The sequence below is a fragment of the Aspergillus flavus genome, chromosome 8 (genome assembly GCF_009017415.1).
Source record: "Aspergillus flavus chromosome 8, complete sequence".
Lineage (NCBI taxonomy): Eukaryota > Fungi > Ascomycota > Eurotiomycetes > Eurotiales > Aspergillaceae > Aspergillus > Aspergillus flavus.
In genome coordinates this window covers 2406214-2426502 of record NC_092403.1, presented here as the reverse complement: position 1 = coordinate 2426502, position 20289 = coordinate 2406214, and the positions used below count along the sequence as shown (strand labels likewise).

Genomic DNA, 20289 nt, shown 5'->3' with positions numbered 1-20289 from the left:
AAGACTTGGCTGAACTGCTTGTGGATATGCTTTCTGTGCTTCAATTGGAGGATACGTTGCTCACCATCACCGCCTGCAATGTCTCGAATAATGAAATATTGGCGTCTGAACTCTATTTCATCCTCCCAGAGTAGTATTCATCAGATGACTTGACCCCTTATGCAGTGGAAGTCGAAGATTCCTAGGCATTGGTAGCTCCATCTGTTGTTTAGCTCATGTTATCAATGTTATTGTGAGTGACATTCTCTCGGCAATGAAATACGGAGACCAGAGATCTGCCGCAGAAGCTTGTCACCCGCTGCAGGAAAACAAGAAAAATGGGACGATATTTGCACTGGCTCGGCTTCGGATCATGACACATCGATTGTCAGAAGAATCGATCCACTTGTGCTAATCTCAGTGGAGTTGCACTAAGGCGTGTCAAAAAGCTCCAAGATCAGCTGAGAGCCAATCAGACCTTGAGACCCGTGACCTGGTCTTCATGTCCAACCTTTTTGCCCCACACCCCAGTGAGCGGTCAGTAGAGCCCAATTCGTACAGTGCATGCAGTAGTGACACCGAGCATCTCCGAAGCTAATATACCTTGATCGGCGAAGTGATCTACCCAAGTCGAACGACGCACTTGGCGATCGAGCCTCCGTACACCGTCACATACTGCACGCAACCGTCTCTTTGCATCATTCAACCCAAAGAAGGAAATGACCTCATTCCCGGTATCTCCCACCCATGAACCCATTATATCTTGTAAATAACAATGTTGTGACGTAGGAAAGCAAATTTAAGAGATATGCAAATTAGGGAATGAAGTAGAACTTAGTTATAGATCTGGAGGCGTCGTGATGGTTATACCCTTAGTTAATTGTTGAAGAGAGGGGCCTTGGTGCTATGATTTTTAGTTAGCCTATTGTTTAAAGTAGTCGGCTTAGTTAACTAACATAGATTGAATACAGAATTGATCCCGGATCACGATTCACTTTGATATATTAATTTAGTGCTCCCGGAGCGCTTGGTATATATATTTCTGTCTATCTCTATATTCTAGAAGTAATCACTGAGTAAAAAGCGGCCCTGAGCTAGTCCTGTTCCGGAAAGGGAAAGTCGCAAAGTTTCTGAACAAGAACCGTTCAATAGTTAGTCAATGAACAGAGAACAAATCACTAAGATAATCACATACACATCCCGGTCATCTCGGTACAAGTCACGTGACACGAATGCCGACTGAATTGCCGTCTGGGTATCTTCGGCTGTAGCCCTATGATGACCTCAAATTCAAAATCAATAGAAGTAGTCAACGCATCGTAGACCACGACAAATGCCACCAAACGATAGTCGTAGAGTAACAAACATTATGGATTCCATACCTAGCTCTCAGCGCGCAGTGGTCGTGCAAAGTCCAGGGAATAATTATGAAATGATCATCCGCGACGACATCCCAGTCAGAACACCCGGAGCGGACGAGATCCTAGTCAAGTTGTCATGTACAGGACTCTGGTGAGCATCCCCCCCGTCCATCACATTTCAGCGGGAAAAAGAATGCACATGTTAAACAAAAGCCAGTCACTCTGAAATCCGTGCCGTCCTAGCCTGGGGCGCCTACAACCCTATCATCGGCCACGAAGGTGTCGGAAGTGTAATCCAAACCGGCCCCAACGTCTCCCCCTCCCTCCTTCACCAGCGAGTCGGAGTGAAATGGCTCTACAGTGCCTGTGCCACATGCCCTGCCTGTCAACGCGGGTTTAATCATTACTGCGCCCAGCAGAAGAATACGAGTCGCCACGTGCCCGGTACATTACAACAGTACGTCATCGCGGACGCGCGATTCATCACACGGATCCCGGAGACAGTCTCGGATGAAGTGGCCGCGCCCTTGCTATGTGCTGGTCTTACCATGGCTGGTGCGGTGGGGAGGTTGGATGACTACCTCCTCAGCTCCGGCGATTGGGTGGTGATTTCGGGGTCAGGTGGTGGATTGGGGCATCTGGGGGTCCAGATTGCTGCTCGGATAAAGGGATTCCGGGTTATTGCGGTTGATAGTGGCGAAGTGAAGAGGAAGGTTAGCTTGGAGTCTGGTGCCGAGGTGTTCATTGATTACCGGACGGAAGACGTTGCGGCCAGGGTCCGAGAAGTGACAGGCGGAGAGGGTGCACATGCGACAATTGTGGTGCCTGGGACGAGAGAGGCATTTGCGATGGCGCCGCAGGTTGTGAGGAATATGGGATTGATAGTTGGGGTGGGACTACCACCGAATGAGATGGACTGGCCTATTTCTGCGACAGTATCCGCGGCTAGAGGTAAGTTATGATTATCCTATCCCTTGAGTGTTAAGTCTGATGTGGATAGGTCTTTGTATTGTTGGCTCTTCGGTAGGCACGGAGGACCAGATGAGTGAGCTTTTGGAGCAGGCAGGCAGGGGAGAGATTACGCCTGCAATTGAAGTTTTTGAATTCGAGGAGACGCCGCGTCTAGTGGATGGGTTGAGAAATGATGCTATCGCTGGTAGAGCAGTGGTAAGAATACCGCAGTAATCGATGTATATTCCGCCACCTGCAAATCCTAGGGTTTGACCAATGCGAGGAGAGTTTGATGCATTGGGAACTCATAGACTACAAGACAAGAGGGTTCCTCCAGAATATCAAGCTGCTATTCGTTCACTCGAGCTACATGGATCTGAAATGAAATGTGACGCCCTCATCAAGGAAAGCAAAGTAATTTTGCACTGGGAACCCTCCAGGGAGGCGACTAGGCGATCGGCGCTAGAGATGAAGAAGGATGCACTTTAAGCAATATTTGAAAAGCGAATGGAAAGAGACGATAAAGACATGAATATGAGTACAAAACGAGTTACATGCAGGAGCTTTGGGACGTACCCAAGCCGAGAAATTTCGTTACACCTTTACATACAGCCCTAAACAAGTTACCCATCACGGGAAGCCATGATGGCTCATTTGGAAGTTTTGAAGAATAACCATTTTCGGCCCTTTGGCTGGACTACCAGCTCTCCTGCCAGTAATGTTTTGTATTTCACCAACAACGCCTCTCGGTGATATTTGCGGAACTTTTTTGTCCCGTCTTTTCCTGCAACGGCTTGAAGAACTAATGTTGTCAGAACTTGGAAAACAACACATAAAAAGAGTGGGCGTACTTTTTGCTCCCCCTGGATGCTCTTTCTGAAAGTCGGTCAAGTCATATATCTCATTGCCAATGATGGTCCATAGGTTATCGGGAGTGTTGTGTTTTGAAACGTCTTCTGGAGTAAATCGTTGGATTGTGTTGATGGAATCCGATATTTGAGCCATGGTTGCAGATTGATTGATGATAACGACTATACGGTGCTTCCATACCCTGTATATATGAGTGGGCGGGGTTGTCTTCAAAGTTGCAGACCTCGGTTTACTTCCACGGACCACGGACCGCAGATCGTCGAGCTATTTTGCTTAAGTATAAAAAAAATGCATAACTAGTCTCCAAGGATATCTGACAACTTTGCAATATTGCCGAGCAGGCCCCCCGCACTGTCCAGCGTCCCATTTAAACCATCCAACAAGCTAGAGTTCCTCAACCCACTCAACGTACCGCTCAGAATTGTCGCAATTGGCACTCGTGCCGTAATTGTGAGGTTATTCAAAACTTCTTCAAAGTATGGAATATGCTGCCCATTGTATACGGTGGAGTTCCCCGACGCTGATATTTCCAATTTGCCATCCATCAGTGCTGACGCTTGGGCTCCCAGGATGTCCAGAAGATTCTCCAACACGGTTCGGATATTGAGTGTTGCTCGTAAAGGCATTGTGTTATTACCCGGCGACAAAACGACGTTGTCGAGATAGCCTTGCCCAATTACGACGTCTGCGCTTTTGAGATTGAGAGTGACGTTACCCTATCGAATCAGTATGGTCCAAGAGATCTAGTCAATGAACTGACTCACCAGAGCAAACGTGACAACAGAATGGTTGGGCAGTGTTGCGGTTCCTCTCAGGTTAGTTCCATCTTCTTCCGCTGGTAGGATAAGGCTGGCTGTATCGATGGAGAACCCGCTGAGTTTGTCCAGCCCTTTCTTGGTTGTCAGAAACATTTAACATATGACGCCTCGGAGAACTGACCAGCAAGTTCCACATCTTTATCCAGAGTCACCGGTGCCTTGAGAGCCCCCAAATGTCCTGTTGTCGAACCCTTTGCCGACAATTTAAACTGCTTCGAATATACGGCCTTGGTTAATGCCTCGACGAATTGCTCCCGGTTGAGGACAGCTGTGTTATTGCTGCTGATGCTCATCTTCGTAGTTCCCTTGAGATTGTACCCTTGCAATGCTACGTCGATAAATGGAACCATCGGCTTCACTTCGCGGTTGAATAGGGACAGGGAGAATGGGTCAATCCGCACAGAGAGGCCAGCGGGGATTTTCAACGACGTATCGATCGAGAAGGTGACACTGTCCGGCGTCGGATCGAGAATACGTGCTGCATAGACGGGAAGGCTGGTATCGTCGACGACTCTCTGCGCAATGGCAGGGATAATGTAGATGAAACTGTAGATTATCAGGATGTATATTAAGAAATGTGTTTCATAAGGCCTACAAAATGGGGAGGAAGATAGCCAAAAACACGATGCCAGCGACCAGGTAACAAAACCAGAAACGGCGGAAATGGCGCTTAACTCTTAGTTTGGTTGCTTTTCTGCCCTGACCAGGTACATCGGAACCTGCATTTTCGACATATTCAATTTCCGCGTCGAGAGCAGAGAGCTTAGTTGCTCGTGTATCCTTTTCAGAATATTTCTTCTCCATTGCGCTGCTTGTCTACATGTACCAAGTCTATATCATGCTATTTTATATGACATCCTAGGCCCTCTGATGGAATTTCTGGGGAATGCGGGGAAAAGCTTGGTTCTTCATCTTCAACTTGATTTACGGCCAATGATCGAATGTAGATATAATGATCTATACATCGTATATAACAGACCCAAATTGAGGAATAGTTGCGAACACGGGAGATTGCAACACCCCGCATGTCCCTAACTTACGCTTGGACAGTGGCGGCACTTGATCGTCCTAGTCTAGCGAATAGGTACCCTAGAGGATCGCCATCGAGCTACCCCGCTATCACACCCCTTGAACAGCTTCCGCGGATGAGTTCTTACCAGAATAGATTGGCGTTCTCGACAGTCCGTCCGGTCCGCGGTATAGTATGCATAAGCATTTGAATCCCAGTCAAGCATGTGTCCTTGGATAATACAGAAAATGTGAACCGTGGACATGTTATATAAAGAAATGGGCAGATTTAATTTCTGAACTAATCGAATCAATAATACCATATTACTCCATTCTCTTTCAAAATGGACGAGAAACAAGACATCACCACTCAAAATGATAAAGCAAATGGTGCCGATGAAAAGCTCCTCACGGAGCTGGAGAACCCTCAAAAAATCCAAAAAATAGTTCGCGAAGGCATTCTACTCGCCGGCGGTGGAGCGGCCATTCTCCTGCAAGTTGCCATGCCTGGCGTTGGCAAAGGCGTTGATGAACACAGCAACTTCTCCTATCGTCCGTTGGATCGACTTCGCACGACTATGACATACGTCTACTGCATGGCGTTCGGTACACCAGAAGAAAAGAAAATCATTATCGAGATGGTCCATAAAGCACATTCAGTCGTCAGAGGCCCTGACTACTCGGCCGATGATCCACACCTGCAGGTCTGGGTTGCGGCGACTCTCTACGCCGTTGGGATTGATCTGTATGAGCAGGTCTTTGGGCGCATGGACGAGGCCACCGCTGAAGCAATCTATCGTGAATATGCCGTTCTTGCGGTCTCCCTCCGTGTCCAGCCGGAGATGTGGCCGCCGACTCGCGAGGCGTTCTGGATCTATTGGGATGAACAAATCAACAAGTTACAGCATCAGATAACCCCACAAGCGAAAAATGTATGCAAGGATCTGCTGTTCAATAAGCAGGTTCCTTTCGTGATCCGCATTTCCATGCCACTGGTGCGGTTGATGACCGCGGATTTGCTTCCAGATCGTATCCGGGAGGAGTATGGGCTCAAGACCAGTAGGAGTCGGAGGGGAATGCAAAAGGTGGTCCGGGGACTTACGAAGGTTGTGTACCCTGCTACACCGAGTTTTATTCGGACCTACCCTATGCGGTATTACATGAAGGACATGCGGAAGAGAATGAAGAAGGCCCAACATAAGTAGCTGTTATTAGTGTACCGTTTATTGTGGATTATTTGTTGCTTATGCTTCACATGGTGGGGCCGAGATCCGAATATGCCGCGGGATTATCTGTGGGGTATCGGCACCTTCAATAGAGATTTAATTCTAAGAAATAGATACGTTATAACTCTAAATGATAGGTCCCGCCTGGTAAAGAGGGGTAATTCTAATGAACTGGAGTTAGTACGCAAGCTGCCAAGCTGATCACTGAGTCATGTCCATGTCCATTGGCGGATTGTTCTCGGAAATATTAGACCTCATTCTACCAGCATGATCGACAACGTCTAGCTTCATCCGGGGAATATTTGAAATACCGAAGGGCGGGGAAGTCTCCTCCCCCCAGATTCATAGCCCAACACCTCTTCACTTTCACATTCACGATCTTCATCCGTCCAGGAGACTACCTCGACTTTGACCGATGTGGCAGCGAACTAAACGGGCCCCGCGGGCCTGTTATTGGTGTCGACATCGGAAGGTCCGATGCGACGCTTCTATCCATGGCTGTCCATGTACGAGATGTCGCCAAGATGGTCGAAGTGATTGCACACTCGGCTCAAGAGCTAGCAGGCAGTATGTACCGACAGCTCCCTCCTGACTCAGCTAATTCTTTCATAGTTCAGCAAAGCCTGGGAATGCAGAGGAGGATATTCCTCAACGGGATGCATCTGTCAACGAAACAGCGAAGCGAATCAAACACCGAGAAGAACCAATCGATGGGCTTTATGGTAACCTTCGAACTGGGCCTGGGATAGAAACGTCTGTCGATCTCACCACTCCTGGCAACGTGTCATTCTTCTTTTGTCCTTTCCTCACGCTCAATGGTCTGGCGATCCTACCCCAGGAAGATGTGACATACTTGGTATCGAAAGGGTCCTTGAGTGTTCCGGATTGGTCAACGATCAATGAATTCGCGAGGCAGTATTTTCTCCAAATTCATCCATGTCTTCCTGTTCTGGATGAAGCAGGGTTTTGGCGTATCTCTGCCGACTCCGCTTCACATACAATATCACTATTTGTTTTGCAAGCTCTTCTCTTTTCGAGCTGCCCTGTACGTATACACACTATCCTTCTGGTCATTCATTCCCACTAACACCATCAGCACGTCTCCTTGGAAACGCTCCACAAATGCGGATTCAGTGATAGACGAAAAGCTAGAACAACATTCTACAATCGTGCCAAGGTAGCTAGCCCTGTTACTCTTGTCCCTGTTGGAGCATTGCTAATGCCACCAGCTACTCTTCGATCTCCAAGCAGAAAATGACGCATTCGCCAAAGCACAAGGCTCCGTTCTCCTCGCCCACCACACCTCCGCTCACGATCCTCAAGCTAGCAGTATATGGTTGATGCGTGCTATTCAAAATGCTATGATTGTGGGTTGTGGACCAGGCCCAGGTGACCAAGGGATCAACTTATCCTTGATGAAACGGCTGTGGTGGTCTATGGTACTACGTGATCGGGTTCTATCGATTGGCCTGCGTCGTCGTCCTCAAATTACATCAGTGGAATTCAACATGGGCGCAAACTGGCTCACAGAAGAGGATTTCGCAGAGGAAATAGTAAGCTCGCGCGTATATGACCCGCAGGTTAAAATACTACTATTCCAAGTACTGCAGGAACAATGCAAACTAGCGGTTCTTCTCACCGATATGGTTGCGTTGGTGTTTTCGTCGCAGGGCGTATCGTCCCCGTCACTTTCGTTGGCCGAATTCCAGGCCGTTCTTGCTGCCATTCGGCGCATCAAGCGATATCTGACGAAGTGGGAGGACGTTTCGATTGTCCTACCATCTACCAGTCATGAGACCGTCACTTTCTTTACTCATCTGACTTGGATGTATTACTAGTAGGTTAACACTCATCCTTACCTTCAAACATGTCTGATTGCTCTAGTGCCGCCCGCGTTGATCTGGCCCAGTACGAAGCATTGATTATCGAGAAACATCTGAGCTTCACCGGAGCTAATTATCGGGCCCAGCTGCTGGAAACTGGCGCGGATCTTCGCAGAGCCATGAATGGTTTAACAAGTGCTATAGAGTATTTCTGTAGCCAAGGCCGTGCGGAGCGGATCCCTTTGAGCGTGTACGTTTCCTCTGACTGTCGATTGGCGATAGACACTGACATTTCAGTTTGGCCTATACCGCTGTGCCTCTTGTTCTCACTGCCATCGATGTGAAACTGTCCCCAACGCCGGCAGAAATGACGATCCGAAAACGTCGTCTCGAGCGTCTTGGAGAGATCGTCCGACATTCGAGGATGCTTTATGATGTGGCTGACTACGTGGCTGCCGGGACCAACCATATTCTCCAGCTGGCATACATTACTACACAAGAAGCCTTTCTACGATGCAGCACGAATGCTATCGGCTCCTCGCAGATGGAGATAGAATCGTCGTCTGGTGGAATGTCACTCGACGCCTCTGTCCTCAACGCGAAAAGAGTGACAAACTGGTACGACGCCTTCCTCAGTAGTCCTCGGGCATATTTGAGGATATCGGTGTCACTTGACTATAGCCTTGCAACCGGTCGTCTGCCGTATGACAACGCACTACCCCTGCTTGTCCGTCAGACACCCTGGGCCAAGAAACAACAGCGCCTGCCATGGACCATTGGGCTGGACACGGATGACAGTGCAGTGTATCCAGATGCTCCTCCAAATGGCCGTGTGACTGAGGACATAAGTTCCATATCTCAGATAAGCACTATACCAGAAGAGCAACCTGTCGATATCCCGGAAGACGATGATACCGAGAGCCAAGTCGATGCTCGATTTCCATTCATCGCCGCAATTGGAGAATCTATAAGGGAAGAAACCCTCAACCTGGCAGGCAGTTCCAGCCCTGAAGAGGGTAGTACTGGCGATGATGCCATCAACTTGAATTTCTTTGAGTTTGGGAGTCAGCAGTTGGATGACATATTGGAGATGGAGACGGAGCATACATTGGATGCGGATCAATCTCAACATCTAGGGATGGGTGCATCGCGCTCTGGGAAAGAGAGGGCTGATGACGTTGGTTTTGGTCATGGTGGATTTCAGTCTATATACACTTCGTTGTTGCGAGACACCGTTGCTTGATGAAAAATATAATTTAGTTCCTTCTTGTGATACCTACTCAATCCTATGCGTGTGTCCCTCAAATATATAACACCTCATTCTAACACAATAACAATTCTGGCTATGTCAATCCTTTGGATGCGTGATGATTTCCCTCTAATCTTGCATGCCGATGTATTGCTATTCTAGGCATGCTAGCAGAAAGAGCGGGAGGTTCCCCCCGCTTCAATATCTCTATAGTGCAATCTATCTTAATAAGGGTCCAAGCTCTACATTCTTGCCATATTAACCGGCAAGTAATGTGTTCCTTGCTGGGTGCCTGATTGTACATATTGAGCCAGGTACAGGACTCAACCCTGCTAGCTCAGTAGAGTGCTAAGCATTCAGACTAGGTACCATCCCCGAGGGACCTGACGTCAACTGGCTCCTGCTAAGTGGTGCTCTATTACGCCATTTCCCCGGGTTGGCCAGAATCTGTATATGATTTGCCCGGGATGCAGGGGAAGGAGGGAATCTACGCAATCTGACGAGATGCTATATTAAAGAAGCTTAGCGAGATGGAGATTTGCAAAGCCTACGTATTACCACGCCAATCATATCTAGCAAGGATATGTGTTCCGTAGAACTACCAGGCTCTGCTCTAGCCACGTGCCTAAGAACTACCAAGATCCGCAGTGAAATTGGGTTCCGAGTCCGGTTTATGCAGTCATTATATCCTTCCCCACATACTTCCCCGCATTACATCGGTATATGCAAAACAAACAATGTACTAACATATAGATATATGCTGTAGAGATAGGAGTGGAGATCCAATGGTAGGGTGTAGTTGAATATAGGCATCCATGGTGTTCATATGCATCATCAGAATGTATACCATCATTTCATATGCCACTCTCTTCCTTTTTACCTTCCAGGTTCACGGATCCAATTCAGCAACAGACAACTCCAACCCAGTGCCTAGGGATAGTCTTGATCTGGGCAGCATCTTCGAAGATATTTTTGGTAGTCTGATACCAGACGGAACAACAAACAGCACCTCGGAAAACGTTGGGGATGCCATCGATGGCATCATAGGCTTATTCTCAACGACCCTTTTTCAGGGATGTCGTTTCATCAATCACTCACATGGCGGACCTTTTTGACAACCAAACATCGGTCCAGACGAAATCACTTATCCAGATAGGGACCGACGAGCTCACCAATGAGGCCATCAATGAGGCGATGAGCCTATTGGATAGTGCAAATGTCCTCCTCACTGCCGAGTCAATCAACAATCTACTTGAGGAAGCATCCCCTCTGCTTACGGAGGACTTCCTCAATGAGATAAACCACCTTCTCAAAAATACTAGGACGCTCCTGACATCTTCCTTTGGAACCGAAACCAAATCACTCATCACTCAGGTCGACCCGCTGTTGTCCGACCTATCCTCCAATTCTTCTGCATTAAATATCCCTCAGTTACTCACCTCTGTCAATCAGTACATCACGCCGCATACCGACGACATCGGAAACTTACTCACCAATGCCAATGACCTTCTTACTGCTAACTTGACAAAACAAATACCGAGTCTTATACAAGAGGCCAACAGCTTCCTCTCATCTAACGCCGATGGCATTCAGCCTCTCCTAAACACTACCATCGACTTGCTCACCACCGACGTCGTCAACTATGTCGGATCAATAGTGGACTCCACCGCACCCGTCTTTACGACGGAGCTTGTTGGCAAGCTCAATACCACCCTAGATAACGCCAGTAATCTCCTCACAAGCGATCTAATCAACGAAGTCGACAATATCCTTGACGAAGTTACGCCCTTCCTTACATCAAGCAACGTTCAGAAGATCAACAACCTCCTCAGTAACGGCAACAATCTCTTAACGGCTCAAATGGTCAACAATACTGAGGCACTCATTTCCGCCGCTAGCGGACTCCTATCCGACCAGACGGTACTCACCAAAGCCGAAGCATTGATTCCCATTGCGCTCGAGTTCCTAAGCGACGAAGCGATCAATAAAATATCAACATTATTCCAAAATGGGAATGGTGTACTAACCTCTGAATCAGCTTCACAAACAGGTAGTTTGGTTGATAGTCTCGCTAGCTTCTTTACAAACCAGACCCTTGACGAGGTTGAGAGTCTGTTGAACGTCGCACAGACTCTCCTCACAGCTGACTTCGCCAATACAACTGGAACTTTGATTTAATCGACACGATAGCACTGGGAATAACACCCGAGCTGCTTCAACAAGTCGCCACGTTGCTGGACAATGCAGGTCAACTCCTCACCACTGATGGCACAGATCAGATATTGCAGTTGATTCATAACGTCTCCCCAGTAATTGACCCAACGGTCCTTGGTCAAGTTAAGAACCTTACCGAACGTGGGCATATTCTCGTGTACCCTAATTGTACCAATACTGTAACAGTATTGATTGATGGCGTTAGTGAGGTATGTCTATTTCACGACCCATTGTTCAGTACACTGCTAATATCATACAGCTATTTCCTAAAGTAGTACAGATATTTGATGATTTGAAGCCCTTAAATGTGACGGGGATATTGTCGGAGCTAACCTAGGGTTAATGACGATCTGAATGGTTCAACTGCACTGGATTCATGGCATGATTTACATAAGGAAGAACAGTGAACCCTTTAACGATGATAAGTCCTCCCATATTTATGAAAGATGAAAGCTTTGTACAGTCAACATTGCATGCACGAGCCGTAGTAACTAGTAACCTGTTTCATCCTAACTTGAGTTCCTGCCTTTTTCCTTTTCTTTTTCCTTTTTCTCTTTTTTTCATTGTTTCAATTCCTCTGCTCATCACTTACTATGTGTATAGCTTTTGCCCGAAACCTCTTCGCAATCTCTCCTTGATATCTATTATTTTTCTGAAGTCTATCATGGGCGATTAGGCATTGCTCTTTTACGTCTTCTAATATCAGGGCTATTGTCTGCTATACGACAATACTGCTAGACGAGACAAGATATGCCCTGGTGTAGCTCCTCGTCACTCCGGAAACAGCCACGATCCCAAATAACAAACGAAAGGCGCCCATTTGCCCCCCAACCTTGGTGAAAAATGTCAAACGATAGTTCATCCCATTCGACCACCAAAAAATGTCTGAACACCATAGGGGTCTCCATAGGTTAATTTACAGGGTAATCTAAGATTGACAAACGACATCAATCCAGTTCCAGCAAGCCACAGCCGTTGCCAGACTCCAATCCCTAGGGGTAGAGGCCCATTCCTCACAACCCTATAAGTGGCTATAGCCACGAATGATTAACCAGTTAATCAACTAAAGTTCTATTAGCCTGTTAAGGTCTAGCTATTAAACTTCTAGCCTGGCAGGTGCCTTACCGGTGGGGTAGAATCCTGGTCCACAACGCCTAGGTCTCCCAAACCAATACATAGAAAACAAATGAATGAAATGCTTTGAAAGAATAACAAAGGCATCTTGCCACAGCGGTCTTTCCCTAATCAAACCACTCTTTAACGCTCGTTGATGTATTTTGTTCTCTCTATGGTTTGTTTCGGGGCTAATTGGCGTTACTGAGCCTAGAGCACTGCCCCAGAAGCCTCCTAATTAGTGCCTTCCACACCTCTTTCCAAGTTAGTACGTTCGTCCTACCCTTTGGTTCCCATTTAAGTTCTGGGGAACCGTCCCAGGAGTCCTGTGCTGCACGTAAACCTAGCCATCTGGCAGATCAATAACAGATTGGATAATATAGTATCTCAGTCTCACACATCAAAACGCCAGATTATATTCTTACATATATTTGTTTGCCCTTTGTGTGCGTGTATTTCTTCCCCGTCCCTACGTGTCCTTCTCCTAGATATTCATACGCTGTGCTGTACATGGATGGTAGGTAATGAAAAAATATATAGTCTAGTATCCGGGACTCTCTACACCAGCTGCGATCTGATTCGACCGCCTTGATTTGAAGAAATACTTTATGAACCGATTTTGTATATCTTTAGCGAACTGATGATAGATACATGCAGCCTGTAGCATAGAGAAATGATTTTAACGTTCCAGAACCTTTGCTCCGGTTCTTCGATGTAAGGGTCCCAGGCTATAGTTATACAACCCTGCTGGGATATGACTAAGCTTGTCTAGGCCACACGAGATCTATCAAGCCCACAATATAATTAGGACACCAGTGACCACACATTCAGGAGTGCAATATAGAGCTTGGCTCTGCCAGATTAAACCATATTGGATATCACGCTATTTCTGAAACCTATCTCTTATAAACCTTGTGGGGCAGCTTATCTAGGAGTCAGGGGATTTGACTAAATGAACATTACCCGCGAAACATTCTCGGGGAGGGGGGGCTTGGCTGCGGCGTTAGGCGGGCCGTCCACTAGCCCTAAATGATGTACCTCCGTTAAGGTTAATGCTATCCTTTGGTTTCATTCAGAGTTGAAACAATAACCTTGAAGTCTACATGACAGTGCAAGACTCAAAAAAGTAATACAGTTAGAAGAATCAAAAAAACACTCATTTGCAACGAGAGCATCCCCAAGGAGCCAGATCTCTCGGCACCACTCTCACATACATCTGTGAGATTCGCTAAACTCCCCGCTTTACACCCCTTCTCCGCCTCTATCGCAGCAGTGATGTTATCAACAAATGTTTGATTAAACTGCAATGCACAAGGATTTGGCTTAGGCGACGTTCCATTCAGTATCGGACACGTATCCAAATCTGTCCATAGCGTTCTCGTCCAGTCCACGATCTCAAAAGTAACCGGTTCACCAAAGCAATCTTCCGGGAGGTCGAGGAGATCAACAGGTCTACCCCCGGAAGCAGTACGAAAGATGACCTCTTGCCGTGGTTGGGATAAGAACCACCCCTCGCTTCGAGAATTTGGAGCGGTACAATTCTGGGCGAACCCAAACTGCCAGGAATATCGCCAATGCCCCGTGGTAAAGTTTCGTAGGGTGAAGGGGAAATGGTAGTAGATGAATGGGTCGGACGGTGGCTCGTCCCGCGTATGGTATGAGTCGTCTAGGTAGTTCTTTTCATCGCGCGGTGGGAAATATCCCTCTAGGGGAGGCGTGTCCGCGTCCAGCTGCTCTAGCATCCAGTCTATTTTGATTCCCTGGGGCCAGGCAGCTTCGGCGTTTTGTAGACCCAGTATGAGTGGGAAGTACTCTAAGGGGGCATACGTATCATTGCGCGGGAACACAAGATCAAGTTCGATTGTTTGAGGGGTATATGGCCACTCCTGTGCCAGTGAATGATTGACAAGAATAAAACAGAAAAAAAGGAGTGTAATTGTGGCCATCGTGGTTTGTTCTAGCAAATTTCGGATCAATCTTTTGGCGTGAATGCAGGGTTGAAGTATAGCACCAACAAGAAAGGGCATTCTCATCATTCGAGGAAATTCTTATGGTATGTGGGGCCGTTTAATAAGACCCCCGGGTTCAGAATTAACAACGCGGGCGACTTTCCGAGTGGATATAGAATCATAAAGGGCCTGATGCCCGCGCTTGGATAACCAGGTTACATCGTTCGTTGTAGCCCTGCGGCGGATTAGCAACCGGCTCCCTCGCTAAGCTGAACCAACCTCTTGGCATTCTCGTTGACCAGGTATGAGTGAAATTAAGCCCCAATGTGATTGGATCTTGATTTTGCCTGATTGCTAAAACTAAGGACATCGGTAGCCCTGGGTACATGCTCCGAATAAACGGCTTCTGGAGCTGTCCCATGACTGCTAATGATAGATTGTCTGTTTGCCGAGGGGCACAGAAATGCCGCATTCCAAGCAAGATCTATTGGAGCTATAGTGCCAAGGGCTTGGCGCCGTGAGCAGGTAAAGCGAGAAACTCTTACGCTGCTTAAGGCCAGAAGCAGTACTTACTACCCTCCAAGGGGCCAAATCCGTCTGTCATATATGGTTATTTCTGACCGCTAAATAGGCGGAATATAGCCGATCATCCGGCCTATCAGCCGTATGTAAATTTATTTACATAGACATCCTGACTTCTAACTTGCAGTCCAGCTTGGTACTGACATTATTTTCATAGCAAATCAGGTCCAACTATTAGCTCTAATCAAAACAAACATAACCACTCAAGAGATCTTCCTGTTTACTACTTGAGATCGGACTCGGCCCCAACGATAATCCACAATGTCTTGAAAAATTATCTCCGTTAGCATCAGCCAACCCTCCTCAAATTAGACGAGGATACACTAGCCGTTGTAATATACTGTGGGCACAATGAGATATAGCGTCATGTACATAATTTCCCAAAAATTGTCATTTTTAGTCAAGACAAGCCCTTCCTGGTAGGGTTCCGTAGGACACCTATCCCTTCATCACTCCGGAGATTTAGGTCGTTCTCTGTGCCGTTCGATAGGGACATGTGCAACAGGCCCTAGAAAGGTAAAGGACGGTCTCCTTTATCCGGAGAGAGGTATAAGAGACAGCCTTCGCTCAGTCCAATGTCTAATCCATACTCCTCTCGTTTTATTCTTCATACACTCTTTTCGAATGATCTACCCGTCAATCCTTGATTTTTCATTATGCTTCCCATCAAGTCACTCTTTTTAGTCACTCATTTTCTTTCTTTGGCTACTACTACTCCTTCTCCTACTCGGTTTCGGGATTATGACCCCAAAGATCCATGCCCGCGGCAGTGCGGTCTTGTAGGCACCGATCCACAGGACTGGGCTGTATATTATAGCCCAGATGCCTTAGACGGATGTAACCGGCCCCTGTTATTGGATTTCAAGTTGGATTCAGAGCTGGATAACCCTAATGTTCGGAACAAGATTCGAGCTTGTTCTATCTGGGGAGACAATATCCCTGCCCCCGAGACCTCTGTCCCTGGTCTAAACTCTTCGGCCCAGAATGTCACACTGCAGAGGATAGAATACGACGGGGCCTCCGGAGACAGTCTTGTTGCCGCTGGTGCCGTGTTCCACATCCAACGATATCTCGAGCAGAATGTTGAGCAGGATAATAACGTAATCATGTTTTCAACGTCAGGCAATGCGACGGTGGGATTCTTCGGAGGTGCCCTCATGGACACCCAACGGATGGCGACATCGCTTCTTCCAGAACTCATTCGGCACATCACTCATGATGGTTTCTCGAATGGCGTCCTAGAGCAAATCTGTGGCACTAGGCGAAACGCTCATGAAGTCTGGGGCATCATGGTGTCCTTTTCAGCCAGTATGTCCACCGTCCAGGAGACTGTTCGGACCTGGTCGCAGGGCAAGTGTGTTACACCCATATCCCCCATGGCCGGGGTAACCTCGTTCCACAGTGCTATGATTCCTACCACAGCTTTTAATCGAAGGCCTCGTGTCCTGAATGCAAGAACGCCTACCCTGCAACGTCGTGCCGAATGCTCAACCATCAAAGTGTTAGAGGGCGACAGCTGTGGCACGCTTGCGAATAGATGTGGTGTATCTGGTGCTGATTTCGAAAAGTACAACACACAATCTAATTTATGCTCGAGTCTACAGCCTGGACAGCATGTTTGCTGCTCAGCCGGTACCCTTCCCGACTTTCGGCCTAAGCCTAACCCTGATGGCTCATGTGCCACGTACACCGTTATGGTGGATGAAAGTTGCAAGTCTATCGCCACTGCTAATTCCATCACTTTAGAAGATCTGGACGAATTCAACAAAAAGACATGGGGTAAGTTTAGCTTTCTCCTCAAATAATGTCCTTTCCAACGCTCACGCGGACTTGTAGGATGGAATGGATGCGGTACCTTATGGCAAGGTACAAAGATATGTATCAGCTCTGGTGATCCTCCAATGCCTAATTCCGTGGCCAATGCCATTTGTGGCCCCCAGGTCCCTGGTACAGAAGCACCAACAGATGGGCAAGACCTTGCCAGTTTAAACCCATGTCCATTGAATGCATGCTGTGACATAGTATGTGTAAACCTGAGATGCTGTGACCATGATGAGGCTAATTATATTAGTGGGGCCAATGTGGTACAACAGCCGAATTTTGCACTTACAGTTCCAGTGACTCCGGCGCTCCAGGAACAGCGGCACCTGGAGAAAATGGCTGTATTTCCAACTGTAACGCAAATGTGGTAAGCTCAGCACCTCCAGAGGAATACCTACGCATTGGATATTTTGAGGGTTATAATCTTGGCCGTGCCTGCTTGAACATGGATGCCGGGCAAATCGATACAGAGAAATATACTCATATTCATTTCGGGTTTGGTACACTCACATTGGACTTCAACGTCAAAGTCGGCGATGCCCTCTCCCAATTTGAGTTTGAGCAGTTCAAACAGCTGACTGGGGTGAAACGTATCCTCTCCATTGGCGGGTGGGACTTCTCAACATCTCCCGATACGTATACGACTTTTCGGGAGGGAGTTAAGTCTGCGAATCGGATGACAATGGCAGAGAACATAGCCAACTTCGTGGAGGAGCACGACCTAGACGGTGTGGACATAGATTGGGAGTATCCTGGGGTTTGTACCTTCTCCTTTCTTTATTGCTTTCCTCTCCGCTGCTGACCATAGTCTTGCTGGGTGTAACTGCTAACGGTATACAGGCTCCTGATATCCCTGGAATCCCACCTGGCTCTGAGGATGAAGGTGTCGAGTATGCAATATTTCTTATTCTTCTGAAAGGCCTATTACGCGACAAAAGCTTGTCCATTGCTGCCCCAGCCTCGTATTGGTATTTACGGCCGTACCAGATTGCCGCGCTCGCTGATGTCCTCGATTACCTCGTGTTCATGACATACGACCTTCACGGACAATGGGACCACAGCAACCATTGGGCAGCTCCTGGCTGTGAAGAAGGAAACTGTCTGAGGAGCCATGTCAATTTAACGGAGACATATAGCGCCCTTTCAATGGTCACCAAGGCCGGCATGCCTTCTAACAAGGTGATAACCGGCATTGCCAGCTTCGGACGTGCCTTCAAAATGACCACGCCCGGCTGCACAGGCCCTGATTGTCATTTCACAGGGGCCACATCTGGGGCTAGGGCGGGGCGATGCACTGCCACACAAGGATATCTCTCTGTAGCTGAGATAGATGAGATTCTCAGCACCAATCCAAGTGCGGACACATGGACTGATGACAGTCTCTCCAACGTCCTTGTATACAACGAGACCGAGTGGGTCGCCTATATGGATGACGCCAACAAGGCGGACCGCGACATCCTGTACAAGGGTTTGAACTTCGGTGGCACTGTGGAATGGGCCACCAGTATGCATTCATTCCACGAAGTTCCTTCAGATGCACTGGTACCTGGAGGGTCGCTCTCAGATATTATCAAGGAATGGCCTGTCTTTGTTGAGACAGTCATTAATGGGAAGAGCCCTTTCATACACGGCGACCGCAACGGGCACTGGGCGGATGGCTCGATTACCTGTACGGATGACGCCGTCGTTGGTGTGCTTGATATCCCACCGAAGAAGCGATGGGAAGACCTTGATTGCAGTACTGCGTGGCAAGATGCGCTGGACAAATACCGCCAGTTTGACCTTCCTCGAAATTGGGACTTTACCAAATCTATTAGCGACACCTTCCACGGTCGCGAGAATATGAACTGTGGCATATTATCGGCACAAGCTGACTGCAGCATGAGCTTCCAGTGCGAGCAGTCCAAAGGAGAGGGTTCTGGGCCAGCAGGTTACGAGGTTATGAATTCACTCGTAGCCATTCACAAGGTAGGTGCAGGTACTTGTCCCTAGGACACTATTCCACCAACTCACTTTTTAGATATTTGAATCCCTCTATAAGGGTATTGTTGGTGCAGCAGGTGTGGTCGCGAGCAAGAATCTTGAATTCGTGAATAAGTTCGCTCCAATACCTGACTACACTATGACATTCAACTTGTTCATGGATACTCTGGGGCTTGTAGTTCCAGCGGGGATGGCACCTGTTTTTAACAACGGTATTTAACACTTCCAGAAAGAAGGGCCTTCTATTGCTGATCATATGTGTAAAGTTTTGAGCAGAACTGCTTATTTCAGTGCAAACCCTGCTATGTTGGATAACGCCAAAGACGTGGTCTACACGATGGTCGGCTCCTGGGTGAATATCGCCAAGGACAGCAACCCGGCAGACTAGTATGTCTTTTCCCCTAAAACCTCCGTTTGGGCCAATAAGGCTGTTACTAACCCGTGGTAGTGGTTGGGATGAAGAGGACCAATGGGAGTTTATGGGCTTCATGACGGACGTGTGGCACACATGGCAGAACGAAACTGAAAACACCAGTCGATACCTCTTTAGTGGTACGGAGGACGCCATTCGCGACCTATCCAAGATTATACGAGACGGTCAATTGATCCAAGGAAGCTTTGAGGGTGCTACGCCACCAACAGAGATGTCCGCCACGGAAATCCAAGCATTAATTGAACGTGCCTTCTATGCTTATCTTATTCCACGTATTTGGCAGAGTTCTGGCACCAAAGCATTTGTCATTGACACCAACCATGCATGCGATGGGAGTAATCCCATTCCTGACTACCTAGATGACACCAACGCAGAGACCACCGCGGTATGCTTTGAAGATAAACTGTACTACTTGGCGTATCCAGATGGGAATGCGGGAGATACATGTCAATTGCCTGGCTCTACCCCTGTGTGTGTGCGGTTGAAATTCAAAGTCCCACCGGGGCTGGACGAGTTGACTGGGGCCGTCAAGGATTATGGTGGTATGAAACCCGTTGACATAGTAGCCAGGTACGGCGGTTCTTCTTTTTCAGGCCCTATTTTGTTCCCATCTTCCAACCAATGAGACGATATAATCTAACTTGGCATCAAACAGCACGGTCCGGTCTTACCAGGCGAACGGTAACAAGAACGGTTGGACGCTAAAAAGCATGGGTGACGTTCAGAGCGTTGATGACCTGAATTTGGATGCGCTTATCACATACCAGATTGGGGCCGCAGGGTTCAGTACGCTTCCACTTTGCAGTGCAGAAGAAGCACATCTGAACTGGGGTATTGGAAAGGATAAAGACAATTATCCATGTAACTAGAGCGTTCTCGTTAGGAAATATTATAACCATAATATTTGTA

The 20289-nt window shown here is 47.6% G+C and overlaps 8 protein-coding genes across 8 annotated transcripts; 5 read left to right on the top strand and 3 right to left on the bottom strand.

Moving 5' to 3' along the window:
• The first annotated feature begins 1280 nt into the window (after window positions 1-1280).
• Window positions 1281-3420, top strand: F9C07_2287616 (alcohol dehydrogenase). The gene is made up of 4 exons (XM_041295808.2): window positions 1281-1491; window positions 1558-2291; window positions 2341-3093; window positions 3143-3420. Exons 1-3 carry the CDS (start codon window positions 1313-1315, stop codon window positions 2523-2525), a joined length of 1098 nt encoding a protein of 365 aa, XP_041150981.2. The 5' UTR covers window positions 1281-1312; the 3' UTR covers window positions 2526-3093; window positions 3143-3420.
• Window positions 2942-3296, bottom strand: F9C07_13147 (cytochrome b5-like heme/steroid binding domain-containing protein; the record flags this gene model as incomplete). The annotated part of the gene is made up of 2 exons (XM_071507954.1): window positions 2942-3093; window positions 3143-3296. 2 exons carry the CDS (start codon window positions 3294-3296, stop codon window positions 2942-2944), a joined length of 306 nt encoding a protein of 101 aa, XP_071367453.1.
• Window positions 3421-3457: 37 nt separating the features above from the next.
• F9C07_2287615 (uncharacterized protein) lies at window positions 3458-4840 on the bottom strand (the record flags this gene model as incomplete). The annotated part of the gene is made up of 4 exons (XM_041295798.2): window positions 4575-4840; window positions 4101-4525; window positions 3926-4050; window positions 3458-3877 (listed from the first exon to the last, which is right to left on the bottom strand). Exons 1-4 carry the CDS (start codon window positions 4781-4783, stop codon window positions 3458-3460), a joined length of 1179 nt encoding a protein of 392 aa, XP_041150983.1. The 5' UTR covers window positions 4784-4840.
• Window positions 4841-5318: 478 nt separating this feature from the next.
• F9C07_2287614 (uncharacterized protein) lies at window positions 5319-6333 on the top strand. Its single transcript, XM_071510916.1, has one exon. It carries the CDS (start codon window positions 5332-5334, stop codon window positions 6190-6192), a length of 861 nt encoding a protein of 286 aa, XP_071367452.1. The 5' UTR covers window positions 5319-5331; the 3' UTR covers window positions 6193-6333.
• A 6-nt stretch (window positions 6334-6339) lies between these two features.
• On the top strand, window positions 6340-9405 carry F9C07_2287613 (uncharacterized protein). Its single transcript, XM_071510915.1, has 6 exons — window positions 6340-6780; window positions 6826-7258; window positions 7310-7390; window positions 7443-8050; window positions 8098-8286; window positions 8334-9405. Exons 1-6 carry the CDS (start codon window positions 6629-6631, stop codon window positions 9277-9279), a joined length of 2409 nt encoding a protein of 802 aa, XP_071367451.1. The 5' UTR covers window positions 6340-6628; the 3' UTR covers window positions 9280-9405.
• A 978-nt stretch (window positions 9406-10383) lies between these two features.
• On the top strand, window positions 10384-11463 carry F9C07_13153 (uncharacterized protein; the record flags this gene model as incomplete). Its single annotated transcript, XM_041287781.1, has 1 exon — window positions 10384-11463. One exon carries the CDS (start codon window positions 10384-10386, stop codon window positions 11461-11463), a length of 1080 nt encoding a protein of 359 aa, XP_041150985.1.
• A 2121-nt stretch (window positions 11464-13584) lies between these two features.
• F9C07_2248249 (uncharacterized protein) lies at window positions 13585-20249 on the top strand (the record flags this gene model as incomplete). Its single annotated transcript, XM_041295809.2, has 9 exons — window positions 13585-15225; window positions 15301-16922; window positions 16980-17164; window positions 17215-17721; window positions 17805-18932; window positions 18985-19159; window positions 19214-19334; window positions 19396-19950; window positions 20036-20249. Exons 2-9 carry the CDS (start codon window positions 15800-15802, stop codon window positions 20247-20249), a joined length of 4008 nt encoding a protein of 1335 aa, XP_041150987.1. The 5' UTR covers window positions 13585-15225; window positions 15301-15799.
• F9C07_1955130 (uncharacterized protein) lies at window positions 13731-14992 on the bottom strand (the record flags this gene model as incomplete). The annotated part of the gene is made up of 1 exon (XM_041287787.2): window positions 13731-14992. Exon 1 carries the CDS (start codon window positions 14646-14648, stop codon window positions 13731-13733), a length of 918 nt encoding a protein of 305 aa, XP_041150986.2. The 5' UTR covers window positions 14649-14992.
• Window positions 20250-20289: the final 40 nt, after the last annotated feature.

Bases quoted from the DNA above. Each gene is read 5' to 3' on its own strand.
- F9C07_2287616 (XM_041295808.2), top strand. From the start codon at position 1,313: ATGCCACCAAACGATAGTCGTAGAGTAACAAACATTATGGATTCCATA. The intron at 1,492-1,557 runs GTGAGCATCCCC...AACAAAAGCCAG, and splicing joins TTGTCATGTACAGGACTCTG to TCACTCTGAAATCCGTGCCG. The intron at 2,292-2,340 runs GTAAGTTATGAT...TGATGTGGATAG, and splicing joins GACAGTATCCGCGGCTAGAG to GTCTTTGTATTGTTGGCTCT.
- F9C07_2287614 (XM_071510916.1), top strand. From the start codon at position 5,332: ATGGACGAGAAACAAGACATCACCACTCAAAATGATAAAGCAAATGGT.
- F9C07_2287613 (XM_071510915.1), top strand. From the start codon at position 6,629: ATGTGGCAGCGAACTAAACGGGCCCCGCGGGCCTGTTATTGGTGTCGA. The intron at 7,391-7,442 runs GTAGCTAGCCCT...TAATGCCACCAG, and splicing joins CATTCTACAATCGTGCCAAG to CTACTCTTCGATCTCCAAGC. The intron at 8,287-8,333 runs GTACGTTTCCTC...CTGACATTTCAG, and splicing joins GAGCGGATCCCTTTGAGCGT to TTTGGCCTATACCGCTGTGC.